Consider the following 21283-nt stretch of genomic DNA (forward strand, 5'->3'; position numbering starts at 1 on the left):
AAATAGAAGTATTCTAAAAACAAACAAAAAAAACATCTAAAATGCAAGTCCTAACACTGTCAGCATGCGGAGTTATTTCCTTGCAGTCTTTCAAGCACCGTTTATGAGTATGTGTGTACGCAGTATCTTTAGAACCTGCATTTAACTCCACAGGTCACCAGGCGCAAGGCGTGGTCACCGAAGGCCGCCGCCAGCCTCGCGGAGGTGTGTCGCTGTCAACAGCTACTGTTTATCATCTGCCGGGTGGAACTCGCTGCTGGCTCCAGAGACACTCCCTCCTTTCTTGTTTCTGCTCCACCTTTCTAAACTTTGCAGTTTCAGCCGAAGATAATCTCTTCCGTATCTAGTTAGCTCTAGGCGGGCTACATTCCGCTCCAAAACAAAAATTTCGCTTCCAGCGGGAATCACGTCTCGGGCGTTAAGACAAAGGACTCTCTCCAACCACCAAAGCCCAGACCCGCCGCGGGCGGGCTCCGCTGGGCGCGCTCCCTCGCGGCCAGGCCCCGCCCCTCTCCCCGCCCCGCCTCCCACCCCTGAGAGCGAGCGGGCCTCGGACGCGCGTCCGTCCCCTCGGGCGGAGACGCGCTGAGGAAAGCGCGCGGCCGCGAGCCCCGGGCGCCATTTTGGACTCGGTTTCTGGGCCGAGGCGGAGGGAACCTACGCGTTGGCCGCCGTTCGCTGAGGGCGACTCTGGCGGCGACGGGGAGTTCCGGGGCAAGGACGCAAAAGACAGCGCGGGACTGAGAAAGAGGTCTTCTCTCTGGACAGCCAGAACCGCAAAGGTGGAGCCGCGTTGGCGCCCGCCGCCGGATCAGCGCCTCGGATGCGGGCGGAGCGCGGGGGGCCGCGGCGGCGGGAGCGCGAAGCGGGGGCCCCGGGGGGCTTCATGTGAGAGCCGCGGGACCAACTGCCGCCGACCCCGGAGCCCGGGGTGGTGTGTGGGGGAAGCCGCCCCCGGCAGCAGGTAACGGCGGAGGGGCAGGGCCGGGGCCCCGCGAGATGACGGTCGGGGGAGCGTCCGCTGTCCGGCTGTGGGCCGGCCGAGGGGAGCGGGCTCCCGGGCGTGGGCGGGCCGCCCCTCGCGAGCGGGGGTGGGAAGCGGGACGCGACGCCCGGATCTCGGAGGCTGCTTGGGGGCGTCTCCCCACGGTGCTTGCTTCAAAACATGTCAACAAGGCGTGGTGCGTGCGCTGCGGCCGTGTGCAGCCTGGCAGGGCGGCGTAATTAGTTTTGGCGGGGGCTAATGACAGACACCGCTTAGCTCTGCCGGGCGTTGGCCGCTCCCAAGCAGGTAGCTTGAGAAGTAAAAGGCACTAAGATTTCAAAACACACTGCCCAGGGTAGGGCGCCTAAGATGTCACAGAAAGCCAATCCGTGGAGGTGGCGCAGGGAGGAGGGGACTCCCCCGCCGCGTAGCCAAGTGGAAAACTTGGTCAACTTGTGAGAAACAGCTTCGCTCTCGTTCTCAGCGTGAGCAGAGGTTAGGTGGAGTTGCGGACAGGGATCAGGAAGCAGCCCAGTCAGTGTTCTGCAACTGCAGGCTAAGAGGTGAGAGAGATTCTTTTGTTGTTTTAATGGTGTCCATTCAAGTGACTCAGGTATTTTTTTCTTCCTTAGGAAAATTGTAGTTTCCGTTTATCCTGAGTTATTTATGAAAATGCCATACACTCCAGGTTATGTATATATGTATGTGACTCCTAGACATTTTTGCCTCCACGCGCTCACTGCCATTTTGAGAGTTTCATTGTTTTATTTTTGCATTTCAAAGAATGTATATTAATTTTCATATTAGTCAAAGCAGAATATAAAAATAAAATAAGTGTAATGCCAAAACAGGACTTGTTGAGCTAAATACAAATGGGCTTTTAAAATTACTGCACACCCAGTATACATAACAGTGTATTCAAAGCGTGGCACTGAGGCACAAACCTTTTAATCCGAGCTACTGGGGAGACTGAAGCAGGAGTATCACAAGTTCCAGGCCAGACTGAACAATTTAGTAAGACCCTATCTCAAATTTTAAAAAAGGAAAAAGAAAAAGGACTGGGGACATAGCTCAGGATGTAGTGCTTGCCCATTAAGCACAAAGCCCTGGATTTGATCCCCAGTAGGGAGTGGCAGGGGATTGTGTTCAATGATGGTGCTAAATATTTTGTTCATTGATGAATAAGTTGACTCCTTTTTGAGTTTATGGAAATGCTGGTAGCTCACTAACTCCCTAGCTCAGCTAGTCTTACTTCAGTCCTTTTGGGCACCTGTAGTAATAATATCACCAAAAGCTCTCAATCCATCCTGTGGGGTCTTGAAACACTGCAGAGAAGTAAACTTGCCAGAGTCCTAAAAAAGTGTTTTGGTGCACTAGAAAGTCTCATTGATATTTATTCCTTTTCAAATATAAGAGGTGCTTTCACTTTGAAAAGTTGGATATACAAAAAAACATTGATGTAAATTATTTGTAGACTGTAGTGTATGCTTTGAATTGCTTAGCTTTCTATGCAGTAGTTTCTTATATAAATAGAGTTGATTAAATACTTTTGAAAGCATTGGAATTTTTAAATGAGTAAATGAGACCAACTTGGAAACATTAAAAGTTGTTATTGTGCACTTATTTCATGCATAAATGAGGATAGTACAGATGACATTTTTTATTGCTTACATTTTTCTATTGCTTAATATACTGTCATTATGGCATCACTGTCATAACACATATGACAGTTCACAGACTTTTGTTCAGCTCTTTATAAACTAGTAGGTGCCTAAAATATACTTTGGTGATCATATAATCTTTATATTTAGATCAAGAGATACTGTACCTTACTATTGTATACATTTTGAAGAATTTGTCAACTTTCCCCTTGCTAAACTTGGAAAGGTACAGAAATATACTTTATTTAAAAGAGGACCATATTAGACAAGAAAGGTTCTATTGTTAGGACCAAAAAGCTTCATATGTTTACATAAGGCTTCCCTTTTATTTTTGTTTTGTGTATCCATATACTTTAAAGTAAAATGAACCATTCTATGTTTAAGTTGAGTGATTCTGGTTTTAGAAGACTTTTCTAGGAATAGGTGATAATATTCCGTAATGAGATGTAGAAATTAAAAAGATTGCTTCGTTCTTTTTTGAATCTCTGTGTCTCAGTATTTTGAGTGATTCTAGGCAAACAGGAGAAATGATAAGCTTCAGGGAGCATAGTCTTTGTTCTTCGACCCACATTGTATATGCTAAAATTAAAGCCTTCAGAATACGTTAAAGCAGAAAAATGGGTCATAATACAGTGTTATCTCAACCTCTAGTGGGACATTATTAGTAGAGTTTTTTTTTTTTTTAAACTAAAGATTACTTTGTAGATTATTCTACCTTTTCTCTGAACACTTTTTAAAAAATCTGTTGTTAGATTCAAACATAAGTTTTAGTCCTCCAAAAATTGCTGTCTTGCTTACCATCTCTGTCATTCTGTTTTCTTCCTTCCTTTCCCCCTGCTCAATAGGTTGTGCATCATTTACTTCACTTTATTCCTATAGTTAGCAGAGCAATAGGCAGTTGATTGTGCATATGTAAAATCTCCTGGATTGATCATTGCATGAAGGCCAGTGTCCTCTGACATTCTGTTTCTACTCTCCAGCCCTCAATTCTCTTTTACAAGTTTTGCTATTTTGTTATGGGGAAAGTATGCAGGGATATATTTAATTTAGTCATGCATATTCATATCCTTCTTCCGACACAGGATCACAAATTCTTCCATGCTGATTTACCAGAAATAAGTTGGAGCCTAACCACCAAACCACTGCCCTACCAGCACTGCTCTCTAGAAACAAAAGGAAAGTATTCCAGGCCATAATCTAGGAGTACCAATGAGTGGTCTTCATGACCCCATTTAATTTAAAACCTGCTATACTTTCCAACTGATAAGACTTTAAAAAAAAAAATCTGATAAGATAACATGAACATTAAAAGCAATATGTAAAAAGAAACAGCATATTGTCAAACAAAACAAAAATAGTCTCCTATAATTCCATCACCCATTTTTAGTCACTATAATAATTTGGTGGGTCAGGCCTGGTGGCAGTGACTATAATCCCAGCAACTGGGAAGGCTGAAACAGGAAGAGTTCAAGTTCAAGGCCAGCCTTAGCAACTTAATGAAGCACTGTCTCAAAAAAATAAAAAGGCTGGGGATGTAGCTCAGTGGTAAAACACCCCTGGGTTCAGTCCCACGCCTCCCACCAATACCATTTTAAAACAAAAATAGGGTCATTCTTTACCTTCTGATGGGTAACTTGTTTCTCCCGTGTTGTGCACTTTGTTTTTTAATACTGAACTGCTTTTCTAAACCAGAGTTCAGCATTCTCCTCTCTTCTTTCCAAAGCCTAATACTTCGTTTCTCATAAGGACCTTGTATCTTATCTCTATTTTACAAACTGAAGTACGATACAGTCTACGGTTTGCTCAAAGCCACATAGCCAGTGAGAGATAGAGCCAGGATTCAAACCCAGGGAGCTTGATTCCAGAACCCATTCTCTTTAACAACAATATTATTTAGCTATGGAAAGACTATCTTTCAAAGAAGCATGGAATGAAGATATTAAGAATACATACACTAGCCAGGCATGATGGTGGATGCCTATAATCCCAGTGACGCAGGCAGCTGAGGCAGGAGAATTCCAAGACCAAGTTCAACCTCAGCATCTTAGACCCTCAAATTAAAAAGAACTGAGGCTGTAGCTCAATGGTAAAGCGCCCTGGGTTCAATCCCCAGTAAACCCCCCCCCCCCCCAAAAAAAAAAGAAATACATAAAATACACAGGTGTCATTCAGAACTTACAGTGTGGGAAGCAGCAGTAGTAAGTGATGTGCTGGAAGAAGAAACCACATTCCAGACCAAACAATACATAGTAGGAGTGGGTCTGCTTACTTTGTTTTGCAGTGCCGGGGGTGAAACTCAAGGCCTGATGCCTTCTAGGCAAGTGATCTGTCTTTGGACCACTTTCCCAGCCTGAGTTTCCTTATGTTTAGCAGAGGTCACAAAGTCTAGCAGTAGCATATATCACAGACGGTTCATTGTGGAAGATCTCTTGGCTACTTAATTCACATCCTCTCTGGAGGTTTGAAGAACCTGGTCTGCCTCAAATTTAAGAAGTCAGTTAGCAGATATCTTAAATTATTTTTTAAAAAGACTTTAGAAATATTCATAGTAGAGTCCCTTTTATATTCATCTGAGTTAGTTAACTACAACTTTTGAATATAAATTCTTGGTTTAGTTTCAAAAACATTTGTAGTATGGAATAAATATAAATACTTAAAAACATCTGCCAGAAATGTACAGAATTTATAAAACTGTAGTTGGTCTCTGATATTTTTAATTATATTTTGATGTTTTTTCTGAATTGCTGATCCAGTTCTTTGTTCATATTTGTTTAAATTTACAAACACAAATACATAGTCAGTGACAGAAAAATGAATTTTGGGTTTATTTCTATTCAAAAGTTTAAATAGAATGAGGAAAAAAAAAACGATGCATTTTTCTAAATAGGATGAAGCGAGGAGGAAGAGATAGTGACCATAATTCATCCGAAGAAGATTCCACAGATAAGTCAAAGAAACTGAGGACTACAAATGAGCATTCTCAGACTTATGACTGGGGTAATCTCCTTCAAGACATTATTCTCCAAGTATTTAAGTATTTGCCTCTTCTTGACCGGGCTCATGCCTCACAAGTTTGCCGCAGTTGGAATCAGGTGTTTCATATGCCTGACTTGTGGAGATGTTTTGAATTTGAACTGAATCAGCCGGCTACATCTTATTTGAAAGCTACACATCCAGAGCTGATCAAACAGATAATCAAAAGACATTCAAACCATCTGCAGTATGTCAGCTTCAAGGTAATACTTTAAATCTTTCTTTTAAAAAATAAAGCACTTAAAATAAATAAGTAAATAAAATCGGTTTTAGTGGCGTTTTTGTCCTAAACTAGTACATCATCTTATGTCTTTAAAATATTTGCCTTTTAAGGGAAAGTGCTTAAAGATATAGAGTTATTGTATGCTTTAGAAGCTATCACAAATATTGTGACATTTGATAGCTTAATACTCCATTAGGATTATTAATAATTTCGTAGAGAGCAAAAGCAGCCACTAAACAAGCAGAAATCATTGACCAAAACTGTGACCGGATTATTGCAAACAAATTTGAGGAAAAAGGAATACAGAATAAATAATAAAAATCAGGGACATTGACTGAGAACTGAATTGTTCCTTCTAGCAGGAACTGAGTGTTGCTTATTTTGATGAGACCTTTTTTATTTTATTTTATTTTTTTCCAGACTTCATTTTGATTCATTGTATACAAACGGGGTACAACTTTTCGCTTCTGTGGTTGTACACAATGTAGATTCACTTCATTTGTGTAATCATACATGTACATAGGGTAATGATGTCTGTCTCATTCCACCATTTTTCATACCCCCACCTGATATGAAACCTTCAAACATAAAGGTGACAGACACCTTTATTTTAAAGGTTTAGATGAATATATTTTAAAAATAAAGAATGCCCTATGGAAAAATGCCATAGAAAACATTGCTTATTTTCTTTGCTAGAAGGAATATATCAGAAATCCTGCAATGATTTGATAAGTGCAGTGGGGTGGCTTTTGAGGTGTCCAAAATAGTTTTAAGAAATCATAGTGGTTTGTCTGTGAATATAGAGGTTTGCCATACTGTGTTTTAGAGAGGAATAATGAAATGTGGGCATGATTACTGAATCCTTAACAGTAGATTTTTTTTCTTTTTAGCAAACCAGTATTACTGATAATTATTGTTGAAAAGGGATAACACATGAATGCCTGATTTACCTGTATGTGCCAGTTGCTAAAGGGGCCCAGTTAATCCTAGGTAAAGCAGTGGTTCTTAACCTAGAACTTCTTACCTTACCTAAAGACTGATGTTCCCTCCAATAAAGTAATTTCCTGTTAGCTGCTTAATCTCTCCGATTGTATCCAGGGAGCTAGGAGAGCCTTGGTGATTGGAATGGTTGGTTAGATTGTGGTCTTTCTGGAAAAATGCTCAAAAGCACTTGTCACTAGAGATAAGATTGACAAGTATAGCAAAAAAATAAAAGCATGCCTATCTAAATTTGAATATTAGATAGTTGATGAACAATTTTTACTATAGATATGACATATGTAAAGTGTGAGACCTTCTTAATATTTAAAGAAAAAACAAAAACTTGTTTACCTGAGATTCAAATGTAACTGGATGTTACCTGACAGTCTTAATTCTAGCAACAAGGGCATGGGAGAGTGGTGGGGGAATCAAACAAAAATCAAGGAATAACTCATCCCCCTTTGCTTAGGGAAGAGACCTGAAAAGCCTTTCCTTTGATTTTAATCATCTTTGAGTTGCCCAAGAGTGTTGTAATGGCAAATGTTATAAAAAGAGAGTATAAACACTCATCTGATCTTAAAGATAAATTCCGTAGAATAGATTGACTGAGTCAGCTTTATTCTTTTATAGTTCTTTTACACAATTCAGGTATATCCACCTTGTATAACCCTCATAAAAATAGTTATGCTAAGTTTAACTTTTTTTATTAGGGGCTGTTTGTTTTCTTGAGGAGATAGTTTTTCACTTCCATCTTAGAGAAGAGGCACATCACAGGATTCTTCTAGGTTCTCTTAATATTTTAAGCTGTCATTGACTATAGACCAGATAGTTTTAGAATTAATAGTCTAGAACAATGGTTCTTATATTTTATGTGTAACAGAATCACCTAGAGGACTTATGATGAGAAAGATTACTGAGTCCCACACTCAGAGTTTCTGATTCAGATGGTCTGGGTTGGATATGAGAATTTGCATGTCTTAACAGATTCTTGTGTTGATGTTGATACTGCTGATCTAGGGATCACATTTTGAGAACCATTAATGTAAAGAAACTTAACCAAAGGATAATCTTATAAATAGCTCTGAGATTATAATGCAAATTAGTACACTGGTTTTATACCACCTTTTAAGAATATTTTTGTTTCATTAATTTATAAAGTTTGGAGTAAATCACCTTAGTCTTCTTAAGACAAAATAGGTATCTTGTAATGTAAAAAGCTCTCTTGACAATTGCACCTGTAAATTTCTTGGGACTCAAAAAAGTCTGAAGTTATAGGGAAAGATAGATGATTGAAAAACTAAATGGTCTTTAAATTATAGAGCAATAACCTAATAACTGTTTCTTGCTTTTGTGAAATTAAGATAAGCACAGAAAAATGTAAATATATGCATGGGTTAAAATCTTTTTTTTCCCTCCCTAAGGTGGACAGCAGCAAAGAATCAGCTGAAGCTGCTTGTGATATATTATCGCAACTTGTTAATTGCTCTTTAAAAACACTTGGACTTATTTCAACTGCTCGACCAAGCTTTATGGATTTACCAAAGGTATCTACTGGTTTTATTTTATTAGCTATTACCGAGAACTCCAGTGAAAGCCTTACATTTCTTGAATTGGCAATGAGAAAATAAGAAAAGGTCTATATAATGGAAAGACAGTTACTATTTAGAAGTTTAAGAAATGGTATTTTAAAAATCCTTTGTGTGGCACTTCATCATTGGTAAGATTAAAGAATAAATGCATTTACAGAAAATTTTTAGTTTAAAAGAAACTAAAACTGAGAAACAAGCATGTTGGAATAAAGAGAAATATAGATACTCCTTTTGGGTGTTCAGAGCAGATTGATTAAGATCAAAAGTTGAGAATGCCCGTCTTGGAAGCCAGGACAGCCTACTTTTATAAACTCTTCTGGCAAGTGTTGTGTTAAGATTTATTCTTGAGGGCTGGGGATATAGCTCAGTTGGTAGAGTGCTTACCTTGCAAGCACAAGGCCCTGGGTTCAATCCCCAGCATCACAAAAAAAAAAAAAAAAAAAAAAAAAAAGATTTATTCTTGAGCAAAGTTAGTATCAGTACAGCTTGGATTAATTTGCAGATATTATTTAAAGAAAACAATTTTTTTTGTGAAGAGTTAAGTGTTTACATATATTTATATGCTCAAACATGGCCCTGCAGATAATTAGAGGTAGTCTGACACAACTATTGTCTTAAAATAGAAAAATAAGAAGGATGTACTTTTAGAAAGGTAACTGTTAAAGGCCTCTAAATTATGCTGTGTAATGTTCAGTAGGTTGGTATCCACCAATAATTTGAAAATTTTCTTCTTAGAGTAAGCCACAAACCAAAATTGAAACTCTTTAAAACACTTACTAGTTACATTTACTAGAATGATTCAGGAAAGAATATTACTAAATTGAGTGCATATTATAACTCAGATGGTTGTTCAAGGAAATAGCATTATGAGCTGTATCACCAATTTACATCAAAATTTTAATTGTTTTATTTTTGGGGTGGGGCGTGGTGCTGGAGATAGAACCCAGGGCCCCATGCATGCTCGGCAATTGTTCTACCACTGAGCTATATCCCCACAACTTTAATTGGTTTTTTAAAAGTTTCATTAAATCCATATATTTGGACATAAATTGTTTTTCCTCATTGATTAAATAAGGGAAATGCGTAAGAGAATTTCATCATTTTAACATTATAAGATTCTGAGTACATGAGTTAAATCACTGCTTCTCGTACTTAATTGTGCATAAATTTTGGATTTCTATCCATGTTCTAAATGTGGGTGATGCTAAGTCTCCCTGGTGTAAATAGTGTCCATGACTCTGCCAAATGCAGAGGACATACCTGTGATCCCTTGTCTTGAAGCTGAAGCTTCAGTTCAGGGCTATCCTGGGCAACTTACCTGGACCTTGCTTCAAAAAATAAGGGCTGTGGATGTAGTTCAGTGATGAAGTACTTCTGGTTCAATCTCCAGTACTGGGTGTAAACAAGATAGTTCAAGGACCTTTGCTCTAACAATCACTGAGTCACATGACATAGTACTACCTTCTTCATTTAATATGGAAAATGAAATGTTGTGAATGGATTTTTCTGTATCCCTGCTGTAGTTGAAAATACGTATACAAACTATCCATTTTACACACACACACACACACACACAGTACCATAAGGTATATTGAACACAGTATTTTTTTTCTTATTATTGGGCAAATATTAGTACTAAATTACTGGGCAAATATTTAGTACTAAATTGAGAACTGTTTTTGTGTATATGTGTGGTACTGGGAATTGAGCCCAGGGCCACATGCATGCCAGACAAGTACTCTATCTACCACTGAGAGTACTGCAACCTTTAATCTGAGAAGTATTGATGTGGCTAGGACTGCTTCTTTCCCTATTAAATGGGCCTAAGGATGCTTACATTGTTATCCTTTTCCTTTTATGACTTTTGTAGAAAAAATTAAAATAGATATTGAAATAGATATTGTAATAGGTATTGCTCCATATTGCAAATCCTGAGAGAACTGGAAAAAAGCATTGAAGAAATATATTTGTCCATAGCTAGATCAGGGGAATGATGAAAGGGGTCAGTGTTGCAGTCATGAGCATTCTGATGAATAAATATTATTGCACAAAATACAGTTGAGTTTCATATGAAAATATTAGAAGGAAGATGTTAACACTTTGTTACTTAATCAGAATTCCAGTAGTATAGTAGGGAAAAAATAAATTACAGAATGTGACCATCAAGGTAGTATTTGGTTATAATTTCTTTTCTGTTGGCCTGCCTTCATCCTTTATCACTGCTATACAGAATTTATAAAGCTAGGTGAGGAGTAAAATTGGTTATGTAGTGAATTTTGTCAGTGTATATTAGCCCTTCTTTCCTTACTCTTCTTCTTTATTGATTATAGCATATCTCAGGTATGATTTAAACTCAACTTTGTACATGTTCTAATTCCTGTTTTCTATAGTTGTTCCTTTTGTATCCAACAGATATTTAGATGCATAGGATAAATAAAAAGATACTCATTGGCATATTTGTGGATAAAATACATTAGAAGACTTGAAAATGTTTTAGATAATTTAACATGTTTGAGGGTGTTTTAAATTTGAATCCAATTTCAGTATGGTTTTTGTTGTTTTGGAATTAAATTTTAAGCTTCTTAAACTTCTGTATTCCAAATGAGTCAAATTTGAACTTGTTGTTAACTAATTTTAAATGATTGTCCCAATAGTTATTGTTATTTTAATGGTTGTTACTGTTCAGTTTAGTGGAATAAAACACTAGAGTAGGGTTTCAAGATAAAGTGTCTGAGGAGTATTCTTTTTTGTTGGTGTTGCTAGTGGTATTGGGGATTGAATCCTGGAACACTTTTCCACTGAGCTATATCCCTAGGTTTTCTTGTTTTTTTTTTTTTTTTTTTTTGGTTATTTGTTACTATTGTGATTTATTTTGAGACAAGTTCTTACTAAGTTGCCAAGGGTCTTGAGTTTGAAATCCTCCTGTCTCAGCCCGAGTTGCTTGGATTGCAGGCGTGCTTCCACCATGCCCAGCAAGAATTATCCTTATCCTTGGTTCCAGAATTCCTCTCTTTACTTACCAGTGATTGTTGTGATTTAGAGACATCTGAGGCTTGGAATTCTTTTTTCTTCAACAGGTAAAATGGCTCTGCTCAAAGATGGCAGTCACACCTTTTTTATTATACTTCCAGTAATAGCATAAAAGTGTTACCCCTTTAACAGTTTCGAAATATGTTATTAGGACTGAGACCAATCATGTCTGATGTTATAAGGAAACCCTTCTGAGTTGTCTTTTCTAAAAATTAAAACAATGTTTTAATCTTTTTGCTTTTCAGTCTCACTTTATCTCTGCACTGACAGTTGTGTTTGTAAACTCCAAATCTCTGTCCTCGCTTAAGATAGATGATACCCCAGTAGATGATCCATCCCTCAAAGTGCTAGTGGCCAACAATAGTGATACACTCAAGCTACTAAAAATGAGCAGCTGTCCTCATGTCTCTCCAGCCGGTATGTTGTATTTTTTGCCAGATATATTTTAGTTAAATGTGTTGATTTGTTCATCAAATTAAGGAAAACTATGTTTAATAGTTTAGTAGTTCTGTTAACCCACTTGTAGTTGGGTAGGACTATTTCTTCTGCATAAAAATATTTTTAGTGTCATAATACAGTAGCGTAAATTCTGTAGCATTAGTAACCTAGACATGAACCTTCAGTTTATTTGGCAATTTATGTATAGTACATGCTAGAAAATAAATAAATCTTACAAAAGAAAGAAAAGAGGATAGGACAACATGAGATATGCTTGAGGTATTTCCTAAGATAAAATAGAATTTTCTCTAATTGTAGTTGAGCTGACAGGGTAGAATTTGAGTCAGAACAGCCACATAATTGCTTTTCTTTTCACTATGTAGAGGTAGAAGAGTTGTACTTAATCAGTTGCCTTTTATTTTGTAAGATAATGTTTTTCCCAAGTTGGATTTTAGAGCAAAGAACCCATTAAATATGTGAATATTAGAAGAGTTCTTTCCAATTTCTCTTACATAAAATTTCCTACATTATTCAGTTTGAGATTATTTAAATTTCAGATGGTTTTGTATTGAAAAGTAAGTATAAATGTGATACCCTCAGCTGCTTCATCCTGAACCCTCCCCACTGTTGACATCCCTCTGGATCTTTAGCTGTGTTATTTTGCAAACTCATTTTGTTGCCATAACTAAAGCTGCATATTCTCCCAAGGAGACAATTCCCTCTTGGCTGGAGATTATTTTCAGAAATCTCCTACAAGTGGGGTTTTGGTGACGGAAATGGCTAGAAGTACTACTTGTATTTTCCTAGTTGTCTCTGCCACTTCTGGTTTATCTTTGAGAATATCATAAAATAGAAATTAAGAATAAGCTTAACAGTTCCTTCCTGTGTGATCTTGATCACATTTTACTATTATGTGGGCCTACTATGAGAGTAAGGTCCCTATTGCATATCTTCATAGTGTACAAGGTCCTTTGTATTTTGACCTCCACCTATTTAATCTTGTTTGCTATTCGTTCACATGTGGCTTTTACTTGAGCCCTATGGAGCTGCAGTTCTTCGTCTTTATCTTTGTGTGTGGTCAATCAGTACACTGTAGCCCGTGGAATACTTTTTAATTAATATATTTTTTTAACTTCTTAACCTAGCCAACTCTAGTCCAGCCTTCAAAATTCAACTCAGGTGTTAACCTCTTTTGATCTCCCTCCTTCTGTCCTACTTGTGTGTTCTTCCATAGCTCTCTAAGCATAGTAGCATTTGCCACACTTATGTGAGAGGCTCTGGGTCTCTAGTTTGAGAAACTGTAAGCTTGTTATTCTCTTTATCCTGCTGTATTCCATGTTCATTTATTTTCATTAGTTATACATATCAGTTCAGATAGTATTTTGGACTAGTTTTTCAGTAAGGAAGGGAAGAGAAAGACCATTTGTAATGCTTTTTAATTGACAAATATAACCACAGAGGATAATTTAAAATTCAACATGTTTGTATAGATTCTATTTCTGCTTGGCTTATTTGGACAGTTTCTCTAAGTTGAAATTACGGGCTGTTTCTGTTCTTTTAATTGAACATTATATGAAACTTTTTCCCACTTTCATACAGTTGTTATAATTGTTTATAATTTCTAGGTAGTATTTGACACTAGTGACAATTCTTTGATACCATACTGCAGATTTTCCTGTTTTCTGATTGTGTCTGTTTTCCTTTGCTGGTTTTTCATTCATTACCTAATTTTGGTGTTTCACTGTGTTCTGTACTGAATGCTGTTTTGTTGTACTTTGTAAATTTTGGACAGTATCATTATTTTCTCTGGTTTCAGTTATTTTCTGTGTTAATAACTTATACTTTCAGTGTCTCTGGAACTCCAGAGCTATGTGTTAAAACTGCTAAAAATGTCTCCCTGATACTTCAAACTAAAGAATTTCCTTTCTTCTCCTTTTCGGTTCTCTTGCTGTGCCCTTTTGGCTATCTCTATAAATTGTAGTATCCATCTAGTTGTCAGGGGCACACATCTTTGACCCTTCCTACCATACTTTCTATCTCTTTAGTTATCGAGGAATATGCCTTTGAATCCTGCCTTTCTCTGTCCCCATTCTAGCAGCTCTATCTAGACCACCGGAATCTTTGCAGTGGTATCCTCTTCATTTCTTAATTTGTAGCATTTGCTGTCTTATAGTCTTATTTCTGTGCTATAGCCAGAGTTATCTGTTCAAGATGTAAATTTGATTTTTTTTTTTTTCCCTCCACTTCAAAACTTGTTTTAGATAAAAATTTTAACTCTTAACCTAGACTTACAAGTTTGGTATGATTTTGGCCCTTACTTTATTGGACTTTATCCTTTGATGTTCTCTTATGTGCATACTATGTTTTGAGCTCCTTTAATTCTTGGAAAGCTTGTGTTCTCTTCCATGTCTGGGTGTTCACACAGAAAATATTACTTTATTTCTTTCTCCATTCTTCATTTTTCACTGCCTTCATTCTAATATTTTCAGTCTCACTATGTTTGTACTGGGAAACCTTCTCTGATTCCCTTGTTATGATACTTCAGAGTACATCCTTGTTTAATTATTTGCTACTCCTATTAAGTAAGTATGACTTGTTCCTTTGGTAACTCTACTGTCCTAGCATCAGTGCTTGACAGATAAAACACTCAGTTATCAGTTGAACTAATGAAAATTTTAGTCACTTATTTTACATGGTTGATAAGCCAATATTTCTGTTATAGTTCTTCGAAAGTTGGATACTTGTTTCTATTGTTTTGGCACATAGCAGTTTGCTTCTATGAATTTTTTCCTTATGAAAAATTCTTAAGAAATGAAAGTCCTAGGTCAAAAGGTCCAATTTTTTTTTATGCTTCTTGACGTTTTTTCCCCCAAATGAGTTGTGTGAATTAATACTGCTTACTAATAACCCAGCCTCACAGCTTTATTGAACTGGTATTCAGTACTATACAATTTCAACTAAAGTGTACAGTTTATTGATTCTGAGTATATTGATGAGTAGTGTACTCATTATCACCACTGTAAATTTTACAATATTTTCATTATTCCAAAAAGAAACCATGAAACCTTGATCCCACTCAGTCTGGGCAACCACTAATTTATTTTGTCTCTGTAGATTTACATTTTCTGACCATTTCATATAAATGACATCATGCTATATGTGGTCTTTTGTATCACTTAGAATTTCAAAGTTCATTTATGATGAATCTTGAATTGGAACTTTATTTCTTTTTATTACTGTGTAATATTCTTCTATTCCTTTGTATGGATATACCATATTATACCATATTTATTTATCTGTTGGTGGATACTTGGATTGTTTTCTCCCTTTTGGGGGGGTACTGGGAATTGAACCCAGGGGTACTTAACTACTAAGCCACATCCCAGCCCTTTTTATTTTTTATTTTGAGGCATGGTCTCAGTAAGTTGCTTTTAGGGCCTCTCTAAATTGCTGAGGCTGATCTTACTTGCAATCCTCTTGCCTCAGTCTTCCAGGCTGCTAGGATTACAGGAGTGTACCACTTTACCCAGCTGTTTCCACCTTTTAACTGTATTGAATAATGCTACTGTAAACCTTCATGTCTCCATTTTTGTGTGGGTATATTGTTTAATTTCACTTGTGTATACACCTTGTATTGTAATTGCTGGATCATATAGTTATTCTTTTTACCCATTTGAAAAATCAACAGATTAGTTTTCAAAGCAGTTGCACTGTTTTGCACTATTTTATATTCCTTTCCCACATCCTCATTAACACTTTTTTGTTTTTAAATTATAGCCATCCCAGCTAGTACGTGTGAAGTAATCTTTCATTGTGGTTTTGATATGCATTTTCTTGCTGTCCCTTGATGTTTATTTTTTCATGTGCTTATTGGCCATTTGTATATCTTCCTTGAAGAAATATCAGTTCAGATCCTTTTCTTATTTATTAATGAGGATATTTTTCTTTTTATGTTGAGCTATAATAGTTTACCCGTTTTATTTTATCCTTTATCTCTCTGTTATGTTAAATGTTTAAACACATTTAACTTCTAACTGGTTTTCTATTACTGCATAGCTAACAACTATAAAAATAGCAACTTATCCCAACACACATTTATTAGCTCCATGATCCTGTAGGGCAAGAGTAGTATGCAGGGCTCTGGTCGTTTCTTTGCTTAGGGTATTAAAAGGCTGAAATCAAAGTGTTGGGTAGGGTGGGCTCTTAATCTGGAGGCACTAGGTAAACATCACACTCACTCAAATTGTCTGAACTCATTTTTTGAGGTTGTAGGATTGACGTCTCATTTCTTTACTGGCTGTTCACAGGAGACTGCTTGGGGTCTGTCTCTGCTTTTAGAGGCTGCCTGCATATACTGAAGTCAGCAGTAACATGTTTAATTCCCTTTATGCTTTGAATCTCTGATTTCCTTTTCTGCAATCAGCCAGAGTAAACTGCTTTTAAAGGGGCTCTTGTGATTAGATCAGATGTATCCAGATAATCTATAAGGCCAGCTGTGCTGTATAACAATATTATGAATATGATATCACATTCACAGATGCTAAGGATTAGGATATGGAATCTTGAGGATCATGTTTAGAATTACGCCGCCACACTGCTTTAGTAGTTCTTAAGATGATATCTCTAAATTTCTTTCTTGTATCTTTGCAATTTTCCATGTACTTGTTTTCCCTTGATATTGAGCCTTTTTGATATTGCAAAGAATAGAGATAAATAAGCTCAGGTTATCTTGGGTGATCAGAGTATATTTCAAAGTACATATATGCCTTATGGAGAACATAAATCGGGCAGTGGCTGAATAGTGAAAATAGTGAAGCATTGAGGTCCTCTACTCTCTCTTCTGGTGACTTTCATTCTACCGATTGAGTTTCTCTCTTCTCTGATTCTATTTATCTTCTTCCACTGGTATTAAATTTTGACTTATCGATGGCCTCTGTCTTTTCACTTATTAAGCAATAATTAAATGCATGAACTTAAGAGTAACTTAGCTTGTGTTTGTATTCCAGTTTTGCTGTCTTTAGTTAGCTGCCACAACTTCAAAATAGAAATATCTAGATTTCTAATTTCTTTACTAGTGCTTGTGGAATAACATATTTACTCCATATTTGTAAAATAAATAATAGATGAAAGTATATATTTGGTTCTGATCCCTGTTCTCTAAGCATAAGAAATGGATTGAGTGGGTTATCATGTATTATAGGGTAACTCTTTTGGGCAAAATTCTTATACTGAGCACCTTTGGGGATCAAATATTGACCTTTGATAAAGTTACCTGTTGCTAGGATAATAGTTTTGGCATATCATAGTGCCCTGAATGTGGGAACTACTTAAGGAACTGCTTTCTGGGTGTGTTAGAGCTTCAAAAGTCATAACTAGTGTGGATTTCCATTCATTTGAATTGGGAGTTTATCTGGTTATCTTTGACTAATTTATCTAAGGATAGCTTAATATTTTTCCTTAGAAATTTGATAAGCTTATTACATACTATTCACAAATTGTTGATCATTTTATGGAATTTTACTTTGCAAATATTTTATTCAGTTACATAAATGTTAGTTTCATATGGTTATAACTTATCCTGTTTCTTTGTAGGATTAGGTAGGTTTTGAGTTTCAAAAAAATGCCTCTATTGCAGTGATCATGTGATTTTTCTCAACCTGTAAATTTAGTGTTAGTAATATTTTTAAAAAGTATGGCAGTGTGCATGCATTAATAATATAAATGCAACCTAATTATGGTGTTTTAAAAATAAGTTATTTTTAAATTTTTTAGAGTTGATAACAATAAGCCTGATTATGATTTAGAAGTTCTTATAAAGTTAGTACTAGATTTTTAAATGTGACTCACTTGATAATTCAACTTTTTAAACTGTATGGTTTTGTGGTAAGGGAAATATGGAAAATTTTTGTGGGTTGTGTGGTATACTTGATTAAATTCTTGAACAGATAAACTTGTACAAAATCTTGCAAATAATGACCTTTTTTTTCCTTCCAAGGTATCCTTTGTGTGGCTGATCAGTGTCATGGCTTACGCGAATTGGCCCTGAATTACCACTTGCTAAGTGATGAGTTACTGCTTGCTCTGTCTTCTGAAAAACATGTTCGATTAGAACATTTGCGCATTGATGTAGTCAGTGAGAATCCTGGACAAACACATTTTCATACTATTCAGAAGAGCAGCTGGGATGCTTTCATCAAACATTCACCCAAAGTGAACTTAGTGATGTATTTTTTTTTATATGAAGAGGAATTTGACCCATTTTTTCGTTATGAAATACCTGCCACTCATCTTTACTTTGGGAGATCAGTAAGCAAAGATGTGCTTGGCCGTGTGGGAATGACATGCCCTAGACTAGTTGAACTAGTAGTGTGTGCTAATGGATTACGGCCGCTTGATGAAGAGTTAATTCGTATTGCAGAACGTTGCAAAAATTTGTCAGCTATTGGATTAGGGGAATGTGAAGTCTCATGTAGTGCCTTTGTTGAGTTTGTGAAGATGTGTGGTGGCCGCCTGTCTCAGTTATCCATCATGGAAGAAGTATTAATTCCTGACCAAAAGTATAGTTTGGAGCAGATTCATTGGGAAGTGTCCAAGCATCTTGGTAGGGTGTGGTTTCCAGATATGATGCCCACTTGGTAAGGACTGCATGATGTAGGGCATAATGAATAGCACCTTAACTTCAAGCAACTGTATTATAATAAAAGTTTATTTGCTGTAGTTCTGATATAATTCTACTATTTTGTGGCACAGAAATTTGAATTCTTCAATGAGTATATAAAGGTTGTTTACTAGAAGATCTGTAAATCAGTTTTGGTCAGAAAAATCCATGTGTTTCTTTAGCCTATTAGCAATCAAATCTCTAAAAATTAAGGAAGAAAAAACAACCTGATTTCAGATTAGAAAATAATAACCATTTGTAAAGATTAAACAGTTCATAGTCTGAAGGAAATAAAACCTATGTATTATAATATCCCAAGAAGCAAGAATTAATAGGTTTTCTGAAATGTTCTCTATGCATTTTTTAAAAAAATGTACACTTGACATTTTAGGGTCTTCAGTTATACATACACCTGTTGTAAGGTGTTTAATATAGCTCAGGAAAGTGAGCATTTTGTGAGAAAAATGTAGGATATATCCATATCTAATGAAAAAGATTGAATGTTCTCATGTTACAAAGCTCTTTAAAAGAAGATGTATAAGTAATTGGAACTCTTAAAAAACAAATAAATGTCACACAGTGGTTATTATAGAAGGATAACACAGAGCCAAGATCAAACTGAAAGGAAATAAATGGAATAGAAGGTAGACAGTATTTAGCTTTGTATAAATCTGTTTCCTCTGTAATCTGCTAAACCACATAAAGTTCTTTTCTGTGATATGTTCTATGTATATGGCATTTGAGGCATTGTATGTAAAGTAAGGAATGCTCTACCAGTTCTCCTTGGTTTTGCCTATGTTTGCTTAAACTAGTTTTGAAGTATTTTACTATAATTGAAATGAAAAGCTTATCTACCTTTTAAAAAGCCAAGTTGAAATAATTAAAGGTAGACTTTAAAGTGTTTTATAAATTGTTTCCAAGAAAAAATCATTAGTCTCCAGTGAACTTTAGTGATGACTCATCTTTCCATTTTGGAATTATATTGTTAATATAACTAGATTTTTTTTTTTTTTTTTTTTTAAAGGAGCACCATTGTACAGTTGCAAATAAATAGAAAATATGAAAGTGGATATATTTAAGTCCATAATCTTATATTTGAGTAAACATTGCTCAGTGAACTGGAAAATTTTAAGAGAAAAATATCTTCAGTTTTGTGATTGTTAATTTGGTTAAACTAATATTTTATATTATTTAAGTTAGATAGTATTTTATATTACTTTAATATGAATAAAGGTAATTCCATGCATTGTAGAGTCTGTATAAATACTAAGTTTGGGGCTATATTTAGTATTTAGTTGTTTTAGATACAATATAAATTTTGATTCTGGGTACTATAATGTAGTAGATACTACCTTCCTAAGACAAATTAGAAGTGATTTACCCTTAATAAAATAACACATTAATGCTTGAAATGGCTCTCTTCAGTAGTGTGACTTTTAGAATGTATTTTGGCAATTAATGGAAGCTAACAATCTTAAAATAGGTGACCTTCTAAGAATGAAATAAAAATTATTTTCTGTATAACTTAAGCTTTTCAAAAGTGATATTTTGCCCTTCAGTCACATATATATGAGAATAAAAAAAGACTAATCTAGATTTGAAAGTTAAAAGGAATTATTGTAGTCTCCCCCCGCCCGACTTAAAAACAGTAAAAAGCTCTGATTGTACAAGAAATACTTGTGCCTAGTGGATTTTTTTTAAAACCTGGAAAATGGATTTGACACTACATGATTAGTTCTACTAACCGAAGCTTTATTTGAAAATTTTTGTATAAATTAAATTGTATAATGCTTGAAATACTGTCACTTTATAAGCAAAATGCATAGCACTTAATTTGTTTATACTGTAAAATATGTTAAATGCTTTTATCAATTTGAGAATAAAGATAGTTACTAATGCTGTTGTATTAAAAATTTTTTCAGAGTACTCAAACGCATACTTATTTGACTTTAAAACTATGGCTCAAATATTAGAGTGCTTGCCCACGTGAGTGGATTGAATTCCCAGCACCTCGAAGAAAAAGAAAAAATTACAAATTTATGGTTTTAGTTTCAAGTCCATTATTTGATGGATAAAATATTTAACATTAAAAACTTCATGGTAGACTGGCTTTTTTGAATTTACAAGGTTAGGCACATGGAATCCATTCTTGAAATAAGCTCTCATGCCTATGAAATTTGCCATGAAATATAAATTTACTTTTTACATTTGTACAAAAAAGGTTAATTAAAAATAGGCCTTTCTATATTTAGAATGAGAACTTACAAAACCACCTTATAAATAGAATTCTCAGTCTTTTTAGAGAGAAAATGTCTTTATATGAATCAGAACACTTTTTAAACCATAAAAATTATTTTCATCTCCTGTCTTAAGGTGGTTTCAGAAAAAACTCAATTTTCTTCGGTATTTTAAACATTACCAAAACAACAGGCATGATTGAAGATGAAATTTCCATTCTAAGAAAGCTTTTTTTGGTACTTGTGGAAGACCCCAGGTTCTTTGTGGGGCTAATTTAGATGTTAGGAAACTCTAACCTGCTTGCTGACACCCAGCTTTCCTTTAAAAAAGACAAAAGCCATTCACTCCAAGAGTATTACTTTTACTCCAAGGGATTATCCTTAGAATACCAGTTCAATAAATATTCTAACTTGTTTTAAATGAAAAATCTAGAAAGGACAATTTGAG

General features: G+C 35.8%; 1 protein-coding gene across 3 annotated transcripts; it reads left to right on the forward strand.

The window, feature by feature from the left end:
• The first annotated feature begins 574 nt into the window (after positions 1-574).
• FBXL3 (F-box and leucine rich repeat protein 3) lies at positions 575-20494 on the forward strand. Of its 3 annotated transcripts, XM_079136934.1 has the most exons (6): positions 864-964; positions 1470-1548; positions 5534-5882; positions 8305-8427; positions 11748-11919; positions 17936-20494. In XM_079136934.1, exons 3-6 carry the CDS (start codon positions 5535-5537, stop codon positions 18577-18579), a joined length of 1287 nt encoding a protein of 428 aa, XP_078993060.1. In that variant the 5' UTR covers positions 864-964; positions 1470-1548; position 5534; the 3' UTR covers positions 18580-20494. The 3 variants fall into 3 exon arrangements, with proteins under 3 accessions (XP_078993061.1, XP_078993060.1, XP_078993059.1); XM_079136935.1 differs by lacking the exon at positions 1470-1548 and having other exon boundaries at positions 575-964; XM_079136933.1 differs by lacking the exon at positions 864-964 and having other exon boundaries at positions 1083-1548.
• The last annotated feature ends 789 nt before the right edge of the window (positions 20495-21283 follow it).

The sequence above is a fragment of the Sciurus vulgaris genome (assembly GCF_902686455.1).
Source record: "Sciurus vulgaris genome assembly, chromosome: 4".
Lineage (NCBI taxonomy): Eukaryota > Metazoa > Chordata > Mammalia > Rodentia > Sciuridae > Sciurus > Sciurus vulgaris.